Source organism: Panulirus ornatus, chromosome 3 (genome assembly GCF_036320965.1).
Source record: "Panulirus ornatus isolate Po-2019 chromosome 3, ASM3632096v1, whole genome shotgun sequence".
Classification (NCBI taxonomy): Eukaryota; Metazoa; Arthropoda; class Malacostraca; order Decapoda; family Palinuridae; genus Panulirus; species Panulirus ornatus.
In genome coordinates, this window is record NC_092226.1 from 25637765 (window position 1) to 25664501 (window position 26737).

The window sequence follows — 26737 nt, forward strand, 5'->3', positions numbered from 1 at the left end:
CCCTTACAACTTTCTGATCTCCTTTGATGGCTCAGTAATTACACCATCCAGCACCATAAACTTACCGGATGTCACAGTAACATTTAACCTAGCTTGAGAACTCCACACCGCATACGTAGCTAAGTCGGCCTCCGAGGAACTGAAGTCTTTTGCCGATGCCGTAGATTCTTTTCTTTTGTACAGTTTCTTCGTTAATACGCTGATCCGCCAGGGTATGGTGGAGTACTGCTCACACGTTTAGGGAGGTTTTAACTCAACATTTTAGATTGAAATAGGGTTTAACCTTTCCCTTCCGAGACATGCTAATGCGCGAATCTGCAGAGGTATTTGTAACGAGACGAGACGAAACATTGATGATGCAAGAGATGTTATAATGGATTTGTAGATAGAGGGATGCAGTTTAAGACGTGAGCGTTTGAATGTATTCGATTACATGTTGAAGAAGGGAAATCGTTCAAAGGAGGAATAGAACATCACTGTTGTTCCATCGCCCTCCACGAAGATGGATCACGGAGGGATCAGAGTGAGGGCAGCTTAGAGATGAGTCTCCAGTGCCATAAATTCTCAGAAGCTTTCGGTATATCAGGGGCTACAGCATAGCTTTTCCCCTGAGTCTCTCAGTGAGGATAACCAGACGTTGGTTCAAGATAGGACGGGGGGTATTACCCACCGGGGGATCTCGCCATGCTGATGATTAGAGAGAAGACTCGGGGGGTGGAGATGCTTCTGGAAATGGGAGTTGAGACGGGATTCTAAGACTCGTTGGAAATGAGGAGAAATCAGAGCAACAGGACGATAGTTGGAAGTGTGGGGAACGGCTGGCCAGCGCAGGGATAAGCGTGGGTTCGTGCTTTTAGGTATGAGAGATAAGATGCTTTGATTGAGCACTAGTCTGACATGTCTGTCTCAGAGTACAGTCTCTTTCGAATGCTATTATTGTCCGGCTTGTATATTGTAGAGTCATGTCCAAATGGTGAAATGTGACGACGAATCAACATTGTCATTTAATACACATTTATTACTAATTAGAAGGGTTTAGACTAACTCTTCGATTATTCTTATTCTTTGCTTTAGCTTATAGTGTAAACTCTGGCTTGTATCTCTTCAAGGTAATTAACTGGTAATAAAAGCGATTTTCTTTTTACTCTTTTTGGTTATGATTTAAGAGCACTGGTTTGTATGGGTAAAGTATTAAGGCGGTGAAGGTTTCGTGTTCCGATGGCCACCTTAAGTAAAGAATCTTTCAAAAGACGAGAAACAGAAGATCTGTGAACGTTCTTGCAACACTTTGGTCTTGCAGAGTAACGCTGGTATTGGCTTCTGGTTCATGTGTTGCACGACCTGCAACCAGCCAGGACGTGTGTGGTTACATCATATGCTGTGATGGAGTAAGTATGGACGATTTGTGATTGTTATTATAGATTATTGAGATTTAACCGACGTGTGTTCTACATGTACAGGTTGGTCCAAAAGTCGGGCCCACAGGGGCATTAATCAGTACAAGGAAAGATGATGATATATGTACGATTTGTCGGTCATTAACTTCATAACACTTCTGTTTTTAGACGAAGACCTTACACTTGGACGCACCACCAAGACGTTGAAGCTGATTTTAGAACATTTTGCGTTAAGTATTTGATGTGCCTTGGTCGTGACGTGCACCGTAAGATAAAAATTTAATATCCGGAAAAAAAAAATCCCACCCTTTTGAAAACGAAGTATTATTAAACATTCGGCACCCTGCAAGTCGTGATATCAAAAGATCCCTCTGGGGCGCAACTTTGGGCCACACTGTTTAGTGAATTTGATTTTCATAAAGCCTAGAACTCATTTTTTTTTAGAGTGGTTTTCCAGTGTTTTGAAATTCACCATAGAAAACGGGAAATATTTAATTTACGTGTAAATTGTGGGGTTTTCGTTTTTTGTTTGTATGGTGGTTTGGTACCCATGAATTTTATAGAAGGTTCGGCATGTCGTGTACAACGAGAAGCCGAGGGTAATTGACATAAAAACTCAGTGTAGGCTAATGAAAAGCGGGCACTAGAGACGCGTGCATAATTCGTGGGTTCGTAAGAAGGTGGGTGTGGCCCACCCCGTTTTCTTTACCCTGCCATTAATTTGTGGTTGTTTATGTACGGGATTACGGTCGACGCTTTCATAGAGCAAGCCGCCGTAATTCACTATACAAGATTTTTTCACATTTTTCATTACCGTATCCTGGTATGGGACCCGCAGGTCTGGGAGATGTTGATTAATTTTTTTTTTTTTTTACGTTCTATTTTTCATTCGTGGTCAGCGCGTTGGTTATTATTCATCGTAGCCATTTGAGGGCAAGGGAGGGAGGAAGGTTGAGTCGAGGTCGGATGGATGGGAGATATGCCTTAGGGGAGGGGGAGGGGAGGGATGATAAACAAAGGGGAGTAAATGAGATTGGAAAGATCGAGCAGTGTGGATGATGGTGGTCAGGGAAGCTGCGGTTGGGAGATAAAGACAACGGGGGAGTTTGTGTTCTGGATTCGTAAGTAGCTGTTATTTTTCCCGTCGTATGGAGGGTGTACGTATGTACTTGACTACACACACATGTATACGGCGAGGCTGTATCATTGGGAGTACAACACTCACGTCATAAAGTTTCTTATTGAAAAGGAGTCCACCATTTCCCTGCTACTGGCAGTAGCGCTGCCATGGAGCTACAAGAGTATTGGGAAAGAGTCCCTGAGTAACGCTAGGGATCCTTGCCTGCTATAGATGAAATGAATGATATATGTACTGCGCTCCGCTCACTTAGAATCGTATTTTTCGTCCACATTTTCGTTTAACTCTACGCAAAACTACGCCCAAACATACGCAAAACTACGTCCAAACATACGCAAAACTATGTCCAAACATACGCAAAACTACGCCCAAACATACGCAAAACTACGCCCAAACACCTAATTTCTGTTATTACCGTCTTGAAAGCTGTGACAGGTAGCGAGCGTTAAGACGTGAAGAGTTTGTTATTTAAATCACACCTTCAGTCTTTTATATGTATTGTAAGAAACAGGTAGTCAGCTGTGATTTATGATTCGTTTCAAGAATTAAACGGACCTTAATCGAGTGGTTACCGACTTGGAGATAGCTACTTCATCAGCTCTGTTGATGTTAAGGGTCATTGATTATCCTGGTTTACGTTAGATACAAGAATGTTAGCTTTTTTTTTTTTGGTTAATGACATGCAAAGCCATCATCCGTGAGTAACGTAGTTTGATCATCTTTATAGAGAAATTGTTACTAGATGTTCTCACTGCCTTATGTGACCCGGCCGGAGCTATGAGTAGCATCTTGAAGTATGATTAGTTGATTGACGATGTACAGTGCGTTAGTACTGACGGTGCTTGGATGACGCCCCATCGAAGCCAGGGTCACGTTGCTCACTGTACACCCGTCGTTCTGATGTTTCCCCGTGACTATATCCGTGTCTGTGATGTCCACCCTCCCCCAGGCCCTTTGAAGTTTGCTAGTTTTAGCTCCGTGTAACTACTTTTTTCTTTCCCCCATTTCTTCCGTCAGATGGATAAAGCGTTCTTCTTGACCCGTCGTCTGTATAACTCTTCATTTTCGTTTTGTAATGCCCTCCTCTCTCGAAGGTTATTTGTTATTGTCACCGAAAATGTTTGGTGTTATTGCGACATGAGTCTTTCGCTTCACGAGTGGAGGTCAGAGGTGACGAGGTAATCGCCTGTGAAACACGTCTTGGACATGTGCCATCCTCCAGGTCTGGAGCGTGAAGGGGAATGAAGATTTCAGAGCGAGAGAGAGAGAGAGAGAGAGAGAGAGAGAGAGAGAGAGAGAGAGAGAGAGAGAGAGAGAGAGAGAGAGGTTTGGGGGGGTGTACTTCCCGGAGTTGAGGGCAGGGTGGAAGGCGGGGAGGGGAGGGTTGAGTTAGGGAAGGGAGGGGAAGGTGGCTGAGGTTTTTTTTTGTGTGTGTGTGGCTGTGGGTTCTCGCGGGAGGAGGATGTTTGAGGCGAAGGTCCTCTGGTGGTTTTAAGCTGACTATTGTCCGAAAGTAAACACTGTGCCGGACTCGCCCCTCAGCAAAGAAAGAATGCGAGCGGGTTTTAATCTGGTCGGCGTCCATTGTGGTCAGCGAAGCCATGCAAATATACACGGTGAATTACTCTCTGAATCACCCAGCCTCACCTTTTAATCGTATCTGCCTCTACCCTCACCAGATGACGATTTTCCTAAGATTTTGCTACTCACCTTCGATCTCAGACACCGACGGCCACTGGTCGACGGGTCTGGCTCCGGTTCTCCAGACGGTGGCACGATATAGTGGAGACGTGAATATTAAGCGGTGTGTGTTGTCCTTACTTACCCGTACATGTCCTGACCAGTGGCCGAAGACACTTTTATTTTGCCCTGAATGACTTGATTACCGGTTTAATTTACAGGTAGTGGAAAATTAATAGCAGCACAAAAGAGCTTCGTTTTCATTACGGTGGCCAGGAATTCCCTCTTGGAGGAAAAAAGAATTACTGGTAGGGATTTTGTTTACCTTATTTTTTTTTTTTACAGCCAAAGCAGTAGATTACCAGGTTAAATAGTAATGAGGCCGTATGTAGCCTTCCACATTCATATTTGGCTATTGAATAATACCGGGTAGAAATACTTTCATTTTTCCTCCATGCCAACGAAGCTGGACGCTTCTGGGAAAAGAAAACGTCGCTCGGGTCAGCATGTCCGCGTTGAACGTACATCGAGTGAGGCAGCGTTGACTAAAGAATGATCATGAAATGAATATGATGGAGGTATTTGTTGTCCAGTGCCCCTGGAAGCGTTGACTGCTGTGCTGAGACCCTGGAATCCATGACCAATAAGTAATGACACTGATATTATTGTGTGTGGAAGCATCTGTTGTTGTATAGTACCGGAATACAGTGAATGAGGCATTGTTGAGTCCTCGTGAATCAGGTAAAGACTCGGTGGTAAATAAAGGATAGTTTTAACTGTACATGACTGGAGCAGTCTTGACTGATATGGTTACGGCGAAGAATCTCTTGACGTGGTGAATTGCGTAGTTCTAACTGTACACTGACTGGGTTTATGTTGGCCCGAGTGACATTGTACTGACCGCGGGTAAGTGGTAGTTTTTTTTACGGTTCTGAACATTACACTAAGACTGTCGTAAGTTTTGCCAGTTACCATCAGTCATGTTACAGATCCCCCCCCCCCTCCTCTCTCTCTCTCTCTCTCTCTCTCTCTCTCTCTCTTGTCGGATGGCTCTCTCTCTCTCCATGAGCAAGGCTCAGCGCTGACCACATATCACTTTGTTGACCGTCTTCCTCCCGTGTCACGTTCTTGTATCCTTCATAAGATGTTATCCACTGTAGAGGGAAGATTCTCTCTCTCTCTCTCTCTCTCTCTCTCTCTCTCTCTCTCTCTCTCTCTCTCTCTCTCTCTCTCTCTCTCTCTCTCTCTCTCTCTCACACACACACACACACACACACACACACACATACATGGTGTGTATTGATGGAGTGGTTGGTGTTTATGGTTACTTATCATGAGTCAGCATGGGCCAACCCTGGGTCGGTCAACACACAACATGGGTATTCATCCCACTTTTGGGACTGGTCGATTTATGGGTACCTGACCTAGGCTTGGGTGTGTGTGTGTGTGTGTGAGTGTGTCTGCGCCTGCATACATGAGAATAAAGACACTTTACATATGTACAAGGTTAAGAGACGAGGGTAGCATTATGAAACCCTCACTCCACAACACATAAATAGTAACCATGAATAGTTATCACGCACAATCCAACCGTGAGTTTGCAACGAACACTGTGTTGTTATTATACAACCACAGGAACCCTTACCCAGGGGCTCCTACCGCTCAGGGCTACGTTGCATACAGTAGCAGGGATAGGATAGACTCCTTTGAAGCGAGAAGTTCTTTGACGACACTATATCGTCAACTGAAAGATGATTCATCTTCGCCAAAGGTTGACTTTTCGCTCCCTGTGTAGCCTCAAGCAGGCGGCATCCGGTAACACCACTGTTCTTTGATGGAAGTGATGCACCTAAATTCAATTCCTGAAGATGCGATATGTCGTTCAGCCAGACACTCACGGTGTGATAAGAGATTTAGCCGACGCAGATGAAGTTGTAAGATGGCGATTGATCAGTACTTCTTGTAAATGATTATTATTTCCTTATATTAATTTCTTTGTTTACGGGGGATCGATGCGTCGGATGATGATGATAGAGAAGTAAACGAAAGGAAATTTAAGCAATTGTAAGCACGTCCACCAAGTGATTCTTATTTGGGGAAATAAAAGCTCAACAAACCTCATCAAAATTCGAGATATTTAACCAAGGTTGAGTGATCATCAGCTGAGGTTTAGGTCGGACTCGAGGATGATTGCGCAGTTAGGTTTCCTCTCTGACCTTTAGTCTCTTATCATTAGCTTTGCTAAGTTTTTTATTCTGTTCAAACAGTGAGATAACCCGTTAATTGATCCTCAACTCACATTGAGAGATGAAGCCTAATTATACTACCTTGGTGCGTCCAAGCGACCTAGTTTTTAGTTCACGATCACCTGCTTTGTGAACTGTAGCCGGGCGTCTCCTCCGTGTAGGGAGCAGTTGGTTCTGTGTTTTTCTGTTGCTTCCAATTACTTTACTTTTTTTTATCAACGTTCAGCACTTGGGCTGGTATAACACATCTACGTTACTCAGTGGTGGCCTTAGGGGAGGGAAATTAAGCAATCAACCCCATGCACCTCTTTTTAGGGGGCTCCAATTATATTTTTTCTTTTTATAAGTTAGATTGATATCTATTAAATGCTTTAAGAATTTCGTATAAAAAAAAAATCAACGCAGGTCTTTGGATAGGGCAAGGTGAAACTGAAAATGTCGAACTTCCCCCAACTGACTCTCTTACCCAGGGGCGCCAACAACTCTGTGGCTTTAGGAACCAGCCTCAGATAACGCGTCCTGGGATCATACACTGACCGTCTGACTTATGGAGAGACACTGTCTGCAATGTCCGACTCGCTTGGACTCCATGTCAGATTAAGGAGTGAGGGTAAGTGCTAGGTGCTCCTTCTGAAAGGCTCTCGTCTCAAGGTGGGAACATGATAGAGTCAGCCATTTAGCTTTTGGTGACAGTCGCTGTTTTTACCGTGTGGAGAGGTGTCGTTTGAGGCATTCCTTTGCCAGGAGCGTCGCTACTCCCAAGACTCACAGTGAGGTCTTCAGGCGTCCAGCTCCTCGAGAAAGGGAGTGGCCGTGGCTACCACCAGCCGGCAGAGGTGCAGCCTCAGCTACGACCACCTCCTGAACGTTTCAAGTCCCTTCTACCATTGCCAGTGTGTCGGAATGGTGGCATAGCCCAGCACGATGCCAGTGTACCCACGCTGAGTACTTTGACTCGTCCGGCCACCACCAACCAGTGGCGGTGCTGGCCTCCTGCGGGGCTGGACGAACCAACTGTCAGTGGGACTGATATGTGGAAGACGTCCCAAAGTTCGCATAATTTTGAAAGGAAGAGGAGAGTATGAGTCACAGGTGATGCCGAGAAAATCGTGCCATCGTTACCTGTTTGAGATCGTGGAGTAATATTGTCTTAATGCAGGAGGTAAGATGGCGTTGTCTGCCAGTGGTGGTTCCTTTAGACATTTTTCAGTGGGGGAGGAGAGGGGATGGGGGGCTGACGTGTCTGACCCTATAACCCCCAACCCTCTCTCCAACCCGTCCTCCCCCTGCCTCAACCCCTCCCTTCCACCCTCCTCCTCCTCCTCCGGCACTCCGCTCATTAGCCCTACATATTTTCATGAGGTCATTTCTCCGGCGCCCCAGAGGGCCTGTGCCTGGGTTTCTCACCTCTCCGCCCTCCTTTTTCTCCCTCCCAATTTTTTTGCCTTCCCTTCTTCACCCTCGCCTGCTGCTGGCACCATCTGTCCCACTTCTCCTTTGTCCACCACACCCAGTTGACCCGTCAGCCTCTCACGTTTTCTGTTGCATGTAATTCCTTCGTTGTTTTTTTGGGGGACTCTCTCTCTCTCTCTCTCTCTCTCTCTCTCTCTCTCTCTCTCTCTCTCTCTCTCTCTCTCTCTCTCTCTCTCTCTCTCCCCTGAGGTAGTAACCGCACCATCCTCAATTTTTACTTTTAATGCCGATTTTCCACCTCGGAGGAGGCTCTCGCGTCTCTAACGTATCCCTTTCTGAGTCCTCCTTTCTCTCCTCTTCTTTGCCCCTTTATTTCACTATTCTCTCTCTCTCTCTCTCTCTCTCTCTCTCTCTCTCTCTCTCTCTCTCTCTCTCTCTCTCGCCGAACCCCACACCTCCCTCCCTGCCCTCTCATCTCCCCATCTTCATCATCAGCCGGCCCTCCAGGCCCCGCTAGCTACCGCATCAGCGGGGAACATTTTCCGTGGGCTGTCATCGCTCCTGGGGCGGCGCCAGACAAAAATCGTGTTCCTGCTAATGAGACGTGAATATTTTAGCTCCGCTTTGGGTCTTTGCCGACTCGGAATACCCGCTTTTTTTGTCCATAATGGCGACCGAGGGATTTTTGACTCCTGTGTCCGTTAGGGTGGGGCGGGTCGGAGGGTGGATGGGGGGGGGAGACTGACTTTGATTTGTGTATTTGTTTACTTGTCCGGGTCCCGAAGCTATTACCGAGGCTGTGAGGTATTCAGAAGGAGATTGTGTTTATAAGTTGTTTTTTTTTTTCTTTTCTATAGGGTTTATGTTTGGGGTTTATATGTATCGCCTCTGTGTCTTTCTCCTTTTTTGTTATGGTAGCGGACAACACGAAAAACTGAAATGCCCTGATCAAGGCCATGTCATTGACGCCATCTATCTATCTATCTATCTATCTATCTATCTATATATATATATATATTTATATATATATATATATATATATATATATATATATATATATATATATATATATATATATATATATATATGAACCTCAGCAGGGGTGTATATTTTCGAGGCTGCCCTCTGGTGTTAGGTGCCCACGCTATTAGGTTATGGCCTTTGTTGTATGCATCTGCGTGGGCTTGGGGTGGGGGGGGGGGGGGGGCTCAGACGCATGTATGAGAGAAAACAAAATCAAGTTATTTTTATTCTGGGTGTATGATTATATCATATTAAGAATCTACATCGTAGATTGTTAAGATTACTCAAGCTTCTCCAGGTTTGTAGAAATGTGTGGTGTATATGGCCAGTGTTGGTACAGGTTTGTAGAAATGTGTGGTGTATATGGCCAGTGTTGGTACAGGTTTGTAGAAATGTGTGGTGTATATGGCCAGTGTTGGTACAGGTTTGTAGAAATGTGTGGTGTATATGACCAGTGTTGGTACAGGTTTGTAGAAATGTGTGGTGTATATGACCAGTGTTGGTACAGGTTTGTAGAAATGTATGGTGTATATGGCCAGTGTTGGTACAGGTTTGTAGAAATGTGTGGTGTATATGGCCAGTGTTGGTACAGGTTTGTAGAAATGTGTGGTGTATATGGCCAGTGTTGGTACAGGTTTGTAGAAATGTGTGGTGTATATGGCCAGTGTTGGTACAGGTTTGTAGAAATGTGTGGTGTATATGGCCAGTGTTGGTACAGGTTTGTAGAAATGTGTGGTGTATATGGCCAGTGTTGGTACAGGTTTGTAGAAATGTGTGGTGTATATGGCCAGTGTTGGTACAGGTTTGTAGAAATGTGTGGTGTATATGGCCAGTGTTGGTACAGGTTTGTAGAAATGTGTGGTGTATATGGCCAGTGTTGGTACAGGTTTGTAGAAATGTGTGGTGTATATGGCCAGTGTTGGTACAGGTTTGTAGAAATGTGTAGTGTATATGGCCAGTGTTGGTACAGGTTTGTAGAAATGTGTGGTGTATATGGCCAGTGTTGGTACAGGTTTTTGCAATAACGTTTCATGTTTGTGTTGAGATTTCCATACGAGTAAACTCATCATGTTGTGCGCTCGTGTTGCCTTTCCTTTTCGTTGTTCCTGAGATTAAATCGAAGATTAATATATTCTACTTGGTTGAATATGTTACAAAAAAAAAAGATTTAATATTTCAGGTTGTTGACTTTATTATGTACAAGGTAAAAGAATGACTCCCATTACTTAAGCATATATTTTGTCACAATGATTGTCTTCACATCCTCTTTTGTTTTTTTTTTTCTTGTTGAGTGTGTCCTTGACCGTCTTTTGTTTTTGTGTTTGTTTACCTTCGCTTGTGTGACGCATGCCAGACACACTAATTATTGTTGCTTGGAATTATCTTACCTCAGCATTTGTCACGGATGATGGTTTATAGCCCGGATCTTGTGACGATTAGTGTATTTTTTTTGTTTGTACGAGATATGGTGCGTATTGTGTGTGTGTGTGTGTGTGTGCGCGCGCGCGCGCGCGCGCGTTTGGTAGTGTGTTGGTGGATATGTGTTTTTGCTCGGATGTTGTATATGTACATGTGTGTATGAATGTATGGCCATGTTTAGAATCGTATTTCTTTAGTTCGTCAGTGAGTGTTTGGGGGGTTCACGGGGTGGGGAAAGCAGATGGTCTATGATGGCGAGGGCAGTGTGCGAGGCATGTCTCTCCTCGGATGACACCCACCGCCTTCCTCCTGCCGGTGGTTCCTACCTCAACCTCTTCTGGAGTGGCAGCAGGCTCAACACCTGGATGAAAAAGGATGCCTCAACTCGAGCCCCATTTCCTCGGGTTAAAAGTTCGTTGAGGTGCGCGGGTTTTGGACGATCCACCGGGCGGGAGGGAAAACTTGAGAGAGAGAGAGAGAGAGAGAGAGAGAGAGAGAGAGAGAGAGAGAGAGAGAGAGAGATCTTGTTTCGTGTATAGTTTCGTAACGTCGCGACTTGGGTAACGTGACCCAGTGTTTCGAGCGGTGGTAAGTCTTGGCTTGACGGACGTGTTCCCTACCCGCCATTTTTAATTACCAGGTCGAGTCTTAGGCTTGCGTCACACCTGCACACCAAACATAGTAAATGTTACACGAAGCGTTAACAATGGATCAGTTGCCTACTTGCACCGGTGCTTTGTGTTAATTGTTTGTCCGGGCCGTGGGCGAGCAAACAGGAGCAAGACCCTTGATGATGTGAGAGTTGCGAGAGAGAGAGAGAGAGAGAGAGAGAGAGAGAGAGAGAGAGAGAGAGAGAGAGAGAGAGTTAAAAGTGAGAGTGGCATCGTCTCTAGAAAGGAAAGTGAGGGTTGATGATGGTATACGCCTGATGCCCAGTGCTGGCTCAGGCGGCAGCACTGGTGCGTAATCAAGTTGGTAGACACACAAGACATTCTGAGAAAAGGGAGACAGAAAAATATGCGAGACAGGTAGATAAAGTAGACGGGGAAATGAGTACATTAGGTAGACGGAGAACAGGTAGAAAAACTGGTTGAGAGAAGAAATAAACAACAGCTTGATAAAAAGACATGTGAAGAAAGAAAAGAAGAACAGACAGTACGAGTCATAAGGGAACACGTTGATAGGACGTGAACGATGCAGATGAACGCACACGGCAACTAAGAGAACAGAGATTGTCATGAGAACGCATGTCGGGTAAAGGAAGGGTACAGGTGAGAGTGTGTACGTTTAGTAGGGAGAGGGAGGTGGGAGAGTCACGCAGTACAGGTGAGTGTGTAGTGTACGTTGGGTAAGAAGAGAGAGGGAGGGAGGTGGGAGGGTAACGCAGTGCAGGTGGAGAGTGATAGCGTCAGGGGAGCTCGCCACCAGACGCACAGAACACGGTGAGAATGCACAGGGAGGATACAGAGACCGAGGACTGGTCATAGTGGCCCCTTCTCCTCCTCCTCATTTTCTCCAACAGCATTGGTGTGGAATTCTCTCCTTCCCCTCATCGTTCGCACTTTCTCGAAGAGTGAGATCCATAAACGCCTCCCGAGCCCTAATCACTCTTTCCATCCTCTCTCTCTCTCTCTCTCTCTCTCTCTCTCTCTCTCTCTCTCTCTCTCTCTCTCTCTCTCTCTCTCTCTCTCTCTCTCTCTCTAGCTTCACCCGAGATGGCAGTCTTGCCCGTATCATCTCGGAGACTGAAAATAAGAAAGTGTTCATGTTGGGTGTAGGGAAGGCCTTAAGTTGCGAGGCGGTCAAGACGGTACAATGTGGAAAGAGAGGTGGCATCGGGGTGGACCTTCCACCACGCGCCTGAGGAGGAGGGAGGAGGAGGTGAGCATATTACTGAGGGATTATCCTGGCGAGCCAGGCACCAGGGAGGCGCGTCCCGGGAAGGCTGGTTGGGCCACCGGCACAAGATGAGGCACCAACAATGGATTGCAAGGGAGAAGGAGGAGGAGGAGGGTGAAGGACCACGGTTCGAGGAATTAAGTTTCTGACACTAACAGAGGACGGGACGAAAATGTATTCAGCTCAAGACCGTGCAAGATGATGAAGTCATGAGTTCTCGAGAAAAGTGCCAAATGTCCCGTTGAAGCACATGATGGTATATTATCACTTGTCTTTGTGTGGCAGAGTGGAAAAACCCAAGCTGAAACCGGTGTTCCCGCTGCTGAGCGTTGAGTGTTATAGTGTCCTCCTGGCGAGGAGGGTGAGCAAGGTGGTGGTGGTGGTGGTGGGGTTGGGAGGGGGGCAAGGGGGCTTTTGTCCGGAGGAGGAAGTGATCCTCTGCAACATACCGGAGGGAGAGGTGACTCCGGCGCAGTGCACGGCGGCCGGCCGGTCTCTTCCATCTGCACCGCGCGCAACCCAAACCCCTCCATCCTCAGGTGATGGTAAACCGATGGAAAAATGACTGATACGGAGATGAGACGGCTATATATATATATATATATATATATATATATATATATATATATATATATATATATATATATATATATATTATTGTTTATTTTTAAGTTAGTTGATATGGAAGTAATAGCGCACATTCTTTTGTTGTGTCTGTTATACAGGTTAATTTATGTATTTTGTAATTCTCGTGACCTTTTGTCGTTCAGTTTATGTATTCTTGACTCGTCTGCTTAGCGTTGCGGACAATTGATTGAATCGGTTGTCTTTTGTTCATCGTAATCGGAAGTCGCATTAAACCCGCACCATAACCTTAGCATTAACTTGAGAAACGTAAGGCAGGTACACATGAAGCTTTATACAGGTGTTCCTTCGCATGGAGAGGATGGAATGGCGAAAGAGTGTCTCCAACTTGGATTTTGCCAGAGTTTTGCCCAGCGTGAAGAGGTTTAACTTTGGAGATTTATCTAATTCATAGTTTCGAGATTTCATCTGTAGCATAGGAGTCGGGTCAGACTCATACCACTGTATACTTTATATAGTCACTCTCTTACATCTGTAGGTTTGACTGGCATAAAACCCGTAACTTTAACTTGTTGCACTGCAAGCGACACAAATTTTCCATGGAACACCGTGCACGTATAAATATGCAACACTGCTGGCATCTTTTCTCGAAGTTTACCTTATGTTTCGGAGGCTTCCCTCACGTTCCTCGCTCGTCACTGCTGGACACTACTAATATGGCAGTGGCTTTTAAGTCCAGCCTGCCAGCGTTTTGGGATGGCTTTTCTATGAACTCCACAACTTTCGGATATTGTCTCAATTTTTTCCTGTGGATTTCTATGTATATACGTGTGAGGTGTATGTTTGTGTATGCGTATATGATATAATTTATGTCTTCATCTGTAGATATCTTCATTTAAGTCAGGAAGGATATCAGGAATAGGATGTTTCAATTAGAGATGTAGACTATTATCGAAAACATGTGATGATATATCTTAAATTGTATTCGCTCATTTCCCATTGTATTTTTAGACAAAGTTTTGATGCTTGCATATAACCAGTGCGTACAAGTGTATCATGGTCCTCTCGTACATGTGGAAGAAGATGGAGGACTTGCGTATTGCCACTGCTGGGACGGAACCATCGTAACACTGAATATAACAGAAGCGGCAAAAGTCTTTTAAGAACGTTCCCTGAAAAACTCTGCATCAGTGAACGTGTTATATTGCATACCAACAAACAGAGACAAAGGGTCATAGCTGACAGTTACAACTCCTTGTGTATGCGTTTTACAGACTGAGAAAAGGTTATTTGCCGCCGTTGTAGAGACTTTATTAAAGACTGCACGAACACTTGAGGTCTGGACCCCAATTAATATACTGTACAGATTATGATAATAAGAATCACACTGTGATGGTGTTGGGTTGTGTGTTCAAGACTCGCATCATCTGAGCTGCCAAAGTCTTCAAATGCTGTTGTGGAGGTGATTATCATAATGGAAAACTTTCATTTATCACTGCAACTGCAGTCGAAGCGAGACCTCAAGAACTCTGTGAAGAATTGAGACATTTAGAATCCTGCCTCGATAAACTGGATACCTAAATTCCAGATACCATCTTTCTAGGCGATTCGATCGTACCTCACACATGACGGGAATAGCTAAATGGCAACAGCTGCCGCCAAGAACCCCACCGGAAGACGTTCAGATGAACAGAAGGGGATGTATTCAAACTGTGACAAGTTGTTTGTCATTCAGCAGATGGCTGAACCAACTACAAAAGATAATACGCTGAATTTTTTATTTTCATAATTAATGTAAACTCTCTGAATGTGACACCATCTCAGATACATCGTACTCAGTTCGTAGCAACAAAAGAACTGACAAGTGTTTTTGTTAAACTATCAACTTAAAATACGCCACCGTTAAAGAGAATTTGGTTAGTTTTGCCGAAAACCACTCCTGAGTGGCAAAAGACCGTAAGAGTGTATTGAACGAATAATTCCATTATTGTGAATAGTAAATATCCTCAGTAAGAAGAGACTGGATAATCCCAGGAAGTCTGACACTTGACTGTCACGCTGGAGGAAGCAAAGCAACTCCCACCAAGGTACCGACGAATGGGACTGACATCATACGTCATCATGGTCTTCGAGCGAGTCGTACTGTGAAGGTTGAGGGGCTGTGAATGGGATCAATCCAAGTAACTTGGAGCAATTTAAGCAGAAATACAGAGCACTGGGGGAAAGCAAGCACAGGAGCATGACGGAGGAGTGCTGTAAAATTCCTCGGAATGATAATGTCCGAAGACGTTACCTTTCACGAACACAACAGAACAAAAAATCCTGAAAAAGATGGAAGGCTGAATTCTACGGATCTTCAAGACAGGGAAGCTTCAAATGCTCTCCCAATGAGAATGTTGCTGTATGCTAACATCTCCTTTCAAGGTTGGTGTAGTCGCAGTGATGAAGTGTACAAAGCTCAAACGCAGCCTACACTGACATTGTTAAAATCAGCAACTTCTAAGAACGACAGAAAGCAGTGAGGAAGATGGGAAAAAGATTTCATTATATATTTGTAGTATCCTGAAGTGCTTGATACACAGTCAGCTGTTTAAGTTCCCCATATTGGCAAGGTAGGCTTTCCTACCGAAATTGAAGTGGTGTAATGATTACAACCAGAAGAAACTGTTGAAACATTTAGGGCTGAATGTTATATAACACTTTGCCTAAAACCTTAAGGAACAGTATGGACTGTTACATAGGCCTACGGGCCGCTGCCTACTTTCACTGGTCTCCAGCAAGTGTGGGTAGAGGAACTTCTAAAATCATCGTATGGTAAAGCAGACGCTGTGTATGGAAACGTATTCAATATGGTACATTGTGTATGTATGGAGCTAAGGAGGACAGAGAGTGCAAACTTATACTTGAGTTGAAACGCTTGATATTTTTTGAGCTTCATGTTTAGGGATGAGTGAACGCAGCTGCTATGAGGCTTTTTAACTGATGACACTGAATGTGGCCTTTTAATTAACGAGTTAACACTATTAGAATTTGGCCTTTTAGCGGATAAGTTAATGCAGGTATCACGTGCCCACTTAACGGAAGAGTTAGCACTGATAGTATGCGACCATTTCCTGCCCAGACCTTTATCTTAAGTTGTGGAGTGGCGAAAGGAGAGGATGGGGAACTTTTCTGTCGTTTTACAAGGACTAGTCAGGCATTCCCTACCTCATCATGATTCTCTCTCTCTCTCTCTCTCTCTCTCTCTCTCTCTCTCTCTCTCTCTCTCTCTCTCTCTCTCTCTCTCTCTCTCTCTCTCTCTCTCTCCTGCTCGCCAGGACCCATCCCCCATCAACCAGAGCCATACGCTCTCCCGCTCGCCCCACCAGCAGGTGCCTGTGTTCCACCCTTATTGTCACCATGTAGGGTCCTCTTTTACCTGCTCTCACAACAGCCAGGCTTCCTCTCTTTCTCACTCTCCCAGCAACCAAGTCTCTCCTCCTCTCCCAGCAACCAGGTCTCCTCTCACTTGCAGTGGCCACCTTCCTACACCCACAGGTTAACCAGCAAGCACCTCAGCCCTCTGCTGGTAGTAGTGTTCCTCCAAACGTCTCTTCAGTTAAAGTCTCTCTCTCTCTCTCTCTCTCTCTCTCTCTCTCTCTCTCTCTCTCTCTCTCGTTCCCACCAGGGAACAAGTTCCCCTTCCTACAGTTTTTCCTAGGTGTCCGCTGGGAGCACCCCAGTTACCCGCTCCTAGGTATTGTGATGGCAGCGGCAGCAGCTTCTTCAGTATAGTACTGCCGCCTCGGCACGTTGGTGCCCCTCGCCTCACGCCATCATGTCCGTGGCAGCACCCGCAGAACGCCCACGCATGACTCGAGATCGTGGTTTTAAGTTTCCCGGGTTTTTGTAAGTTTGCCAGGCGAGTCCAGCCTGCTGCTGAAGAGGGTTAACAAGACTGGTTAGACCGACTAGTAAGTGCAGGTAGCACTATATAGGCTAGGTTAGGCTAGAGGAGGCTCTGTATCAGGCGTTGGCCCGGTGCCCCTTGTAAGACGTGGTCATGCTAGACATACAGCTGCACACGCGTCTGTGATGCCATCTGTGTGTCCGGACGACTGACGCTGGCTTCTGGCACATACCGGTGATCATGTAATCTCACCAGGTGAAGTAGATAGCACGGGTGGGCATTCCTCTCAAGCCCTTGGCAACGTTAGCGTGCACGTGTCATGTCATGGTCGTCAGAACGACACAGATTAACTCGCGTGGCTGGCCTGGTTATCGCCGTTCGGTGATTCACTTCCTTTTACCCCTTACAGACTACATCCCCGGTCTGTGTTAGGTCATATTTCTTAGGATTACCTTGTGTCATACAACTTGTTTTAGATTTTTTAGTTCCTTGTGTTTTTTTGTTTTTATTTCATCTTCCCCTCCTGGTACGCCGATATTACTAAACCTGTCAGTCAATCTTTCCTTGTGTAGTTCTCGCTTGTAGTTGTGGGAGCAGGTCTCTGCTTCTGAAGTATTGAGGGTTGAGGTGAACGACTTAGAAGTGTATGGAAGATGTGTTTCATGACCATGGAGGTAAGAGAAGGGCATTTCGACTTTGCCACAACTAACGGAACTCATAAGATATATCTGAAGATGGACAGTTCAGATTACTACAGAATTTGGATACGTTGAGAGTGAATAACGTGGGAGATACAACTTGGATATACAGTGACGATATCTGAAGACCAAGAGATTCGATGAATACCGTGATGGTTTCCTCCTGGCTCGAACACAGGCTTCACAAAGGTATTTAATGCACTCGGGAATCTAATCAGATGATTGCATTTTGAGATGCTTTCAGTATACCTGTACACGAAAGCACTGTGGTTTGACCGCCGAATGATGTACCTCACCCCTGTGCTCACCCAAAGTGTGGAAATATCGAGCCCGCCTTGATCTTAATTAAGATCTTTTATGTTTAGGTAACTAGTAACTACTGTGACCTCTAAGGTCTGTAATATCTGCAATACAACAAATGTGGATTTTCAACGGAATGGCTGTCTAAATCTAGTAAACTGTTTATATATATATATATATATATATATATATATATATATATGTGTGTGTGTGTGTGTGTGTGTGTGTGTGTGTGTGTGTATATATATACTAGTACGCACCCGGTTTATGCTGTTAACTAATTGATTCTTCTGGCCGATTGATTCTGATATGACAGTCATAGACACAGCATATGTCATGGGTCGATGTGTCCTTTTACGAGTCGGAATATCACAGAGTGATTCATGTGTGATTGATGCATGTTGTAACGCCATCATTCCTTGTTAGACTTGTTACAAGGTCAGCGGTAGTTGAATGGTACTTCAAAAATGACCTTTTGTCTCCTCCACGTCTTACACCATAACTGATTCACACCAGAAGTCAACATAAACCCTACTGCAGCCCAGTTATATGTATCCTAGGCCCTGCTACTGCAGCCCAGTTGAAGCCGGTTGGGCTCAGAACTGTTGGACTGAGGCTGCCAGGGAAGCAGCGTGATAGTATAGATGTATGGAGGGAAGCTGACATGGAAGGGGAGCTGCGGGGAATGGAAGCCTGGGGGACGGGGAGCCGTGGGAACGGGATCTGCAGGGATTAGGAGCTGCAGGGGGCGAGGAGCTGCGGAGGTAAGGGAGCTGCGGAGTAAGAGAGAAAGATGAATCACAAGGACACGAGGTGCGGGGAATGGTGACCACGCAGGAGGGGAGCAGCCAGAAAAGAGATGGTGGAAAAGTTACACTAATGAGTGTGGCAGCGAGGGAGGGGAGTCTGCAGGGCTCTCCCCTGTACACAGCACCCGCACCTGTAGGGTTCGAGCGTCAGTAGGCTATCTGGTCCAGGGATATACCAGTAGTGGTGACCATTATCGCCAGTGCTGTAGAGGGAGGGAGGGAGGCAGGCAAGGCAGTTGGGAGATGATTATTCTAAAGAGTATCTTTTCAAGTTTAACCTGAACGTAATTCAGCTTTATGTAGATGATGACCTAAGCCAAATATATTTTCAAATGAAGGAGCAGGTGTCGATATTTTCTTTTTTTTTTTTGCCTAAGGAAGACAAGTGTAAATTGGTGTTACTTGTTGTGATCGAACCTAACGATGTTATGCAGGAGAAAGCAGACACGTTTATGTACTGCACGCGTTTTACAGTGCCGTGGACTGGCCGATGAGCGTCTTTAACTCCACCAGCAGGTGTAGTGTGCCTATACCGGTGCCGATGGTGGTGCGTGTGGCAAACTTTTTATTTGTTACCAGAGTGTTGGGTGTGAGACGCCAACAGTGTATGTTGTGTGGCACGGTAAGAGGGTCTCTAGGGAGTGAGGGGCAGCGAGGGAGACGGGATGAAGTTGACACTAAGGAAAATGGTGGTTGAGGAAATGAGAGTGGTTGAGCACCCCCCACATTCCTGACCCCCAGTCTCTGCCCGGTGTTGGCTGCCACACCAAGTATTTTTATGTATTATGTGCCATTGTTCAGTCATTAAAAGGTTTGGTTTGTTGGCAATCTTCTTAAAGGAACATTTTACGTTTGGTAACTTGATATATATATGTCTGTTTGCTACAGGCGGTGGGCTTGATGTCTTTAGAATTCATTCAATAAAATGAATTTTTATCTTTGTATTTGACGGTAAAGTTTTACGTTATCGACCAGTTTTCGTAAAGTTACTGGAAGTCTTTTCTGTAGTAATGCGGCAGCCGCGGGTTTGGCTAACACACAATTAAAAAGCCTTCTTGATAGGAAACCAGGCTGATACATAAAGACAAAGTGAGCGTGGTACTTGAAATTTAAACCAGGGAGTCTAACTACTGCGCTGCCAAAATGGCGAGAGAATGCGTCTCGGTCATACAGCCAGATTAACTTGTACTTAGTTACTGAAAACCTATTTTAATCAAGGTGTGTCTCTGGCTGTGTAAGACGTTCGCTTGTAAAGTTGCGAGTCAAACGTTCTGTTGTTACTCGATTTTCTTTTTAGCTGACAGCAGTTTGACCTCTGCCAAATCGAAGCCGACAGACTTCTGCCCTTGCCTGTCTTTAACGGTGAAGAACAGAATGTTTACTAATTTGGAATTTGGAATAGTTAAATGGATATAGATATTCCCTTGTGTTTTATCTCATGGTGAAATAGTTAATGTAGCAGTCTGTCGTTGTCTACACCTTTCCATGTATGTACCCGGAGAATGTGATTCAGAAGTGGCAGGTTACAAAAATCGTTTCCTCTCAGAGATTATCAGTTAACAATGAGTAACTTTGGTTCTCACTTGACACCAGACGCCAGTTAAGTCTGTTAGTCGCCGGCCGGCCGGCCTCCCACTCAATCTTCCTGACTCCTTTTCCTGTCTTCGTTCTCTGTTTTCTTCAACCTCCTCCAGCGTCTCCCGTCTCTTTCAAGCGAACTCTTGATGTCTTCAGTCCAGCTCAGTCTTGAACGTTCTGCTAGACGTCTTCTCCCATAGTACAGGAACATGCGCCGCTGTTCATGGACATCATACGTCAGAGAAGACCTACTGTACATATGAGCCACAGTTGTGAAGATGAAAAGCAGTAGGGAGGATCTCTCTTGTTGCCCCCATCCCCAGGCCTCACCAGCCACGTCTGGGGCACTACCATCCACCGCCGCTCATTATCACCATCCTTGAAGTCTACTTGGAGGCTTCATCAGTGGAAAGTCTCTTACTTGCCTTTGGAAAGCTCTCACCGTAAATGCCAAGTGCATTATACACACTCGGTATGCATTTACCATTAGGCCGGTCCCTACTCGGGGATGCACAAGGGATCGGCTGCATACCCAAGTACCATATAACTATTCTATCAGTGCTCTAGTGCTCTTCACTCGGCCTTTTGATGTCCGTCTCCACCTGGAATACATCAGAAATATAACCCGTAATGTCCTGTGGGTAGGAGCGGCGGGCGGTGTTTGCCACAGGCATTCCCTCCCACCACCATTTGCCCACATTAATCATATACCACGGTAAAATATGTACGGCATTTTAATTGGGTTATTAAAACGCTTTGTTGTAACGTATATCTAAATTATCATAACATTAAAATGATACGTACTCTCCATGTTCGTTTGTGGCAGCTTTTCACTCCATGGGACTCACTCTCTCTCACTTAATTGTCCAGGTGTATTCTCTGTTGACCTGTGCTCCATTATGCTGGTAGACCTCCGTCGTGGTCTTTTTTGTGGGTGTTTCATTTTGTGTGTTCCGAGCATGGCCATGATGCTTGTTGTCGTTTTCTCGGGTCCGACTCTGCTGTGGCTTGAGGACGAGTATCAAAAGTTTTTCAGCTGTTAATTTCATTCTGTTGTATTCAGAAGTGCTAATGATTAACCATGTATATTTTTACCATTTTATCATTATTGCCAAACTTTGTTTTATTTTCCAATTAACTGTGTATATTTATCTGTGTCATCAGTATTCGTGGCCACACAGTACCATCATCTACAGTGTTGTATGTCTTTGTCTTGCAGAGAAGGCGCAGCGATACAACGGCCTCATAAGTCAAGGCATTACTGACCCAGGTACGTATGTGGGTGTTCCCAGGCCTCCATCTTTTGTTCCCAACAACATCTGGCTTCTGATTCTCTCTCTCTCTCTCTCTCTCTCTCTCTCTCTCTCTCTCTCTCTCTCTCTCTCTCTCTCTCTCTCTCTCTCTCTCTCTCTCATATCATGTTATCAACCTTGTCCAGGAATTTGATGATATAAGCAACAGTTTTACTACAGAAAGCAGCGAAGCATTAAGGTTTAGTTGGGATAAAGGGATGTGTTACGTGCCCTAAAAGCCTTTCGGTACGGAAAGAAAAAGAGTTTTTAAGTCTTCAAGAAAACCACAGAGTCCACCATAAATATATAAATGTATCAGACGAAGACAGACGAAAGCTCTGCAAGAAAGGTGGCAAGACCAGTTACCGTCCTACCAGCAGACACAAGTCATGTGCATACGGAACAACTGCAGAAACACTTGAGATAAATACGATATATGGATAAGGCAGTTTCCAGATGAAGCCATGATAGATGATTATGTAGTGAGCCCGCGTGGCGGCAGAGAGCAATAATGGCAGTCATCAAGCAAGACGGGCGGTGAACGCTACTCGCTAGCCCTAGGTCTTGGCAAGATTTAGTCGTAGGTAGGTACACACTCTATAGTTATTATTATTATTATTATTATTCGTATTATTAATATTAGTATTAGTATTATCATTATTATTATTATTATCATTATTATTATTGTTATTCCTCTTAGTATTAGTAGTATTATGATACAACGCTAGGACCCTTTTTGTGGTGGTCGTGCTACCTCCTGGCAGCACGCCACGCAGGGGTGAGGGGTTGGTGGAATCCTCTGGCACGGATAGACCCTCAACCAGACTTGTACTGTACTGTACTTCTTTCCATCTACTGACGATGGTACAGCCTCAGTGACGGTGACTTCTCGTCAGCGGTGTAATGTCCTACAGGCAGAGTTCGTTAACACCTGTTTATCTCTTGGTCTATCTTTCTATCTATCTGGATCTACCTATTCATTTTTCCGTCTCTTCTGGACGCATTCTAAGTTAGAGACGGTAAGTGATATAGGCTAATATACTTTTGCATTTAGCTGTTAGTACGATAACCCTATTACTTGGAATTGGATTTGTCATTATAATGTACTTTATATATTGTTTTATATTAATACTTGTGTTGATTTCTGCTGATTTAGAAGAAAATTGTTTTGGTAAGTAATTTGGGTAAGTAATTTATATTGTATGTACATAAAGGTTCTCTCATGATGTGTGTACTACGCTGCCGTTTTGTCGGTGTACTGTATGTGTTGGAATACTGGGTCGCCCAGGTGCCTCTGTGTATGTAGGGTTACTGTTGTGTGTGTGTGTGTGTGTGTGTGTGTATGTAGGGTTACTGTTGTAGGGGAAGGGGGGAGGGTGAGAGGCAGGAATGTAATGCACTGTGTTATACTTGAAAACTTATGGTAAACCAGGGCTCCACCCAGGACCAACGTAAACCAGGGCTCCACCCAGGACCAAGGCTCCACCCAGGACCAAAGTAAACCAGGGCTTCACCCAGGACCAACGTAAACTAGGCTCATCCCAGGACCAACGTAAACCAGGGCTCCATCCAGGACCAACGTAAACCAGGGCTTGGCCCAGGACTGATGTAAACCAAGGCTCCTCCTAGGACCGACGTAAACCAGGGTTTTACCCAGGACCGAAGTAAACCAGGGTTCCACTGTGGATGGAAGTAATCCAGTAGGGTTGTGGTCTTCGAGCAGCGTTGTTTGTTCTCGTGCCCAGTATTGACCAGGTTCGCATTTTTTTTTTTTTTATATAGTTTACTTTTACCTTGATGCATCTAGCTCCCCTCATTGTAAACGTTCTAGCACTGGACGCCGTAATAACTCTTATCTTGACTGAGGTTGTGGGTAATGATACATATATATATATATATATATATATATATATATATATATATATATATATATATACATACGTCGGGGATGGTCGTCGGGAAGGGTTCAGTTTCGTCCACCATGACAAGCCTTCAGCTCACTCTGACGTGAGGAAATGACTGCTGTATACAGACAGTGGCTCAGTTTTAATCTTGTGTGCACAACACGCAGACGGTGTGCTGACGGGTGCTGCTGCCGCGTCAGCGGACGTGGCTGATCCTCCTCCCTCAGACGTTCGAGTCCTGACTGTGTCACTCACTCCACGCCCTGGGCTAAGAAGCACGGAGTGGGGATGTCTGTGAGGGATTGAACTCTGTTGCCGATGAGGTTAGCACCGTCAGACTTGGTCTAAGGGAGGGATGGAGGGATCTTGGGGTGTCTCGGTTATCATCTGTTGTTGAGGCCAGAGAGTCATCCATAGGTTCACCCTAGGTTAGAGTTGTCGTGGTGTGTGGGTCGAGCACTGCACTGTCTTCCTCTTGCCACAGCGACCCCTGAGATGTCGATGATCACTGCCACAGTGTACACATCATGGCTCATGTGTACAATATGTTTGCATGTGTAATAGTCTCTATATATCTATTTATTCACAATTACCTCTGAATTTCTTTTTAGGAAAGAGTCCTCCTGTTGTTACCCAGGTCCTCTTTCTGAAAGGCTCCTGCAGACCAAGGCTGCGCTACTTCCAGTTGCATGGAAATGTGGACTCCTTTGGAGTGAGAAGTTCTTTAAGGAAACTATACTTCCTGTGGTACAGCCTCACCAAAGGTGACTTTTCACTCCTGGTGTAACCTGGGGTAGGAGTTCGGTAACACCTGTATATATATATATATATATATATATATATATATATATATATATATATATATATATATATATATATTATAGTATAATGTCAGTGCCTGAATTTGTTTGTCGTGCAGTCGATATTATAGAAATATCGAGCTGCTGAAGGGAGGCTGATGGTGTAGGGCAAATCCCCCGCTTCATGTTTTATAATTGTGTTAAGATTATTATGTAGTGTCGCACGTGTACATGTGTTTTGTGTCTTTCGTGGGCGTTGTCAGTTCATTTGTGTGCTATTCTGTAAACATAGACTTGAATCACTGTGAGGATGTAGTTAGAATAGGCATATATAAGAATGTCATCGTTCTCGGCTGTTCCTAGAATGACAAAAAATGGCAGTGATGAGGTGCAGACAGACATGGAAGCACGTCTGTGCCTCAGATGCAGAAAGCATGGCATTTGGCGGCCAGGGGAGGGGGTAGAAGCCTCCTGGAGGTGAGGTGAGGTGGTAGCAGCCTGCTGGAGGTGAGGTGAGGAGGGCGCTACTCTAGGGTGTTCCGATGCCAGGTTTCATCACTGGCACGTTACCACTGCCCGGGAGGCCTCACACGGGAGGGCAGGCTTGTGGGTAGGCAGGAGGGCCGGAAGATAGGCAGAACAAGCAGGCAGGCTAGAACCTGGGGGCGAGGAGATGGTCAGGTAGATAGGCCGACCTGGCTGGCTGGTAGGTGATAAGGAGGGCACGTAGGCAAAACAAACGGGCGGGTAGACCTGAAGGGCAGGTAGATAGGCAGACCAGGCAGGGTGGCAGGGCTGGGAGAGGCAGATCGACAAGAGAGCAGGGAGAGTGCAGCAGGCAGGCTAACGGAGACTGGCAGGAGGGCTGACAGGCTTGGTGGACGAAGACGGAAAAAGAAATTAATACGACGCGTAAACAAAGAAGAATATGAGAAAGAAAAGAAAAAAATAATGGCTGAGTAGACAGGAGATGGTGAAGTATTTAAAATGCCGGTGTTTTAGATTGCCTTTTTGTTCTGCATATTCTTAAATGTTTTCACCTACTCACATTGAGGACTATGTTACTCGAAATTACCCATCACACGTACACCTTAGTTGGCTGAAGAACTGTGTCCACCTTCCACTGCTCCCGGCGCACACGACGTGAAGTTATTTGTGAGACTGTCATTTCTTTTTTTGTTCTTGTTTCCCCAAACACCAAGAGCCTTCCAGTTTATTGGCATGGTAATGAAAAGATGCAAGGTAGATAGGAGCGAAAGAGGAAAACAAGATATGCTCCAGATTTTGAGAGAAGTTGAAAACATTGTATGGAGAAACACAGATTAATAATCTCAAGGTTATTTTGATAGAATCTGAGGGCAAAAATGAGTCAGGTGGGCATTGAAGTTTACACCAAAGTGTGAAGTAAGGGAAGTGATGGAGAAGCAGTAGGACTATCGTGGGTAGAGTGGCTATGGAAGGAATGAGGGTTTCTGGTCATTGAATCTTTCTCTTAAGTGAAGAAAGTTCATTTATTTTTGTTGAAATTACTTCTGCTAAATCTCCTCGAGTCTGCCCATTTTTTTTCGTAGAAAACATTATTAGGTGCGTGATTTTCCTCCTCATAAATCTTATTCGTAAGTAACAGGATCAATTTAGTTGTTCTTTGAATTTGCTCTAGAGTTTCTTCGTCTATGATCCGGTTTCTTGGCCAGAATTGAACAGCGTATAACAAGGTCTGGCCTGGGCGTTTTTCTTAAGTATGCTTCTAGCTATGAATCATAGCATCCTGTTGGATTATTGTATGCTGCTTGGCATTATTTTCAGGTCATTATTGGTCATCATTCTTAGGTATTTTTATTGGTTTATTTATATTAAGGGTTTACTAGATATATTTTAGCGCCTAAGTGCATGACTTTACATTTGTCTACGTTGAAATCCACATGCCATGTGTCTGACCACTCCAGTAGTTTGTCTAAATCCTTTTTGGATCATCAGGCAGTCATCCTCTGACTGGACTGTATATCCTAATTACGTGTCGTCGACAGATTTTGAAATTCTGTTGACTACTGCCGTCGCAGGGTCGTTGTTGGTGTAACGGATGATAAGTATGGGTGCTAGGAATGAGTCCTGTGGCACCCCGCTCGTCATGTGAAGTCTGCCGGATGCTTCACCATCCAACACCACTCGATGTTTCGTGTCCGTCATTTCGCTGTGAACGCCCAGCTTCGATTTCCTGTACCATGAGCTTCTACTGAGTAATGTTGTTTTGTGTTGTTGATGAGTTTACTAAGGTTTAAGTCTATAACATCAGCGGGAATTTTGAAGTCCCAGTTAATATGGACACGACTGAATGATTCAGTCAGATTCGTTCAGCATCATTGATTATTTATCATGTTGTCGATTATCGGTTTTGAATATTTATTATGTTGTCGATTATCGGTTTTGATTATTTATTATGTTGTCGATTATCGGTTATGTCTTTGATTTTGAAGGACTTTATCTGGGATTATTGTGTCTAACCATTTTTTCATAGATTCGAAGCGCTCGGTCTGTCACTTTCTTGGAAAACTATTCTTATATTAGCAGGTTTCATGTTCCACCTTCTTGTAGTTCTGTTTAAAACATTTTTGGTGATCGGAAATACTGTTTGCCGGCTAACTGATCTCATTACTCTGGGGAGGTATT

General features: G+C 44.8%; 1 protein-coding gene across 10 annotated transcripts in view; it reads left to right on the forward strand.

Annotated features, from left to right (window-relative positions):
* The window catches only part of LOC139761399 (Fanconi anemia group J protein homolog), a 1968572-nt gene that overhangs the window by 1320937 nt on the left and 620898 nt on the right, over window positions 1-26737 (forward strand). For all 10 annotated transcript variants that reach the window (XM_071685544.1, XM_071685606.1, XM_071685598.1 and 7 more), the window contains one exon: window positions 21294-21344. In XM_071685544.1, coding sequence (XP_071541645.1) covers window positions 21294-21344 — 51 coding nt within the window. The remainder of the gene's footprint in view (window positions 1-21293; window positions 21345-26737) is intronic.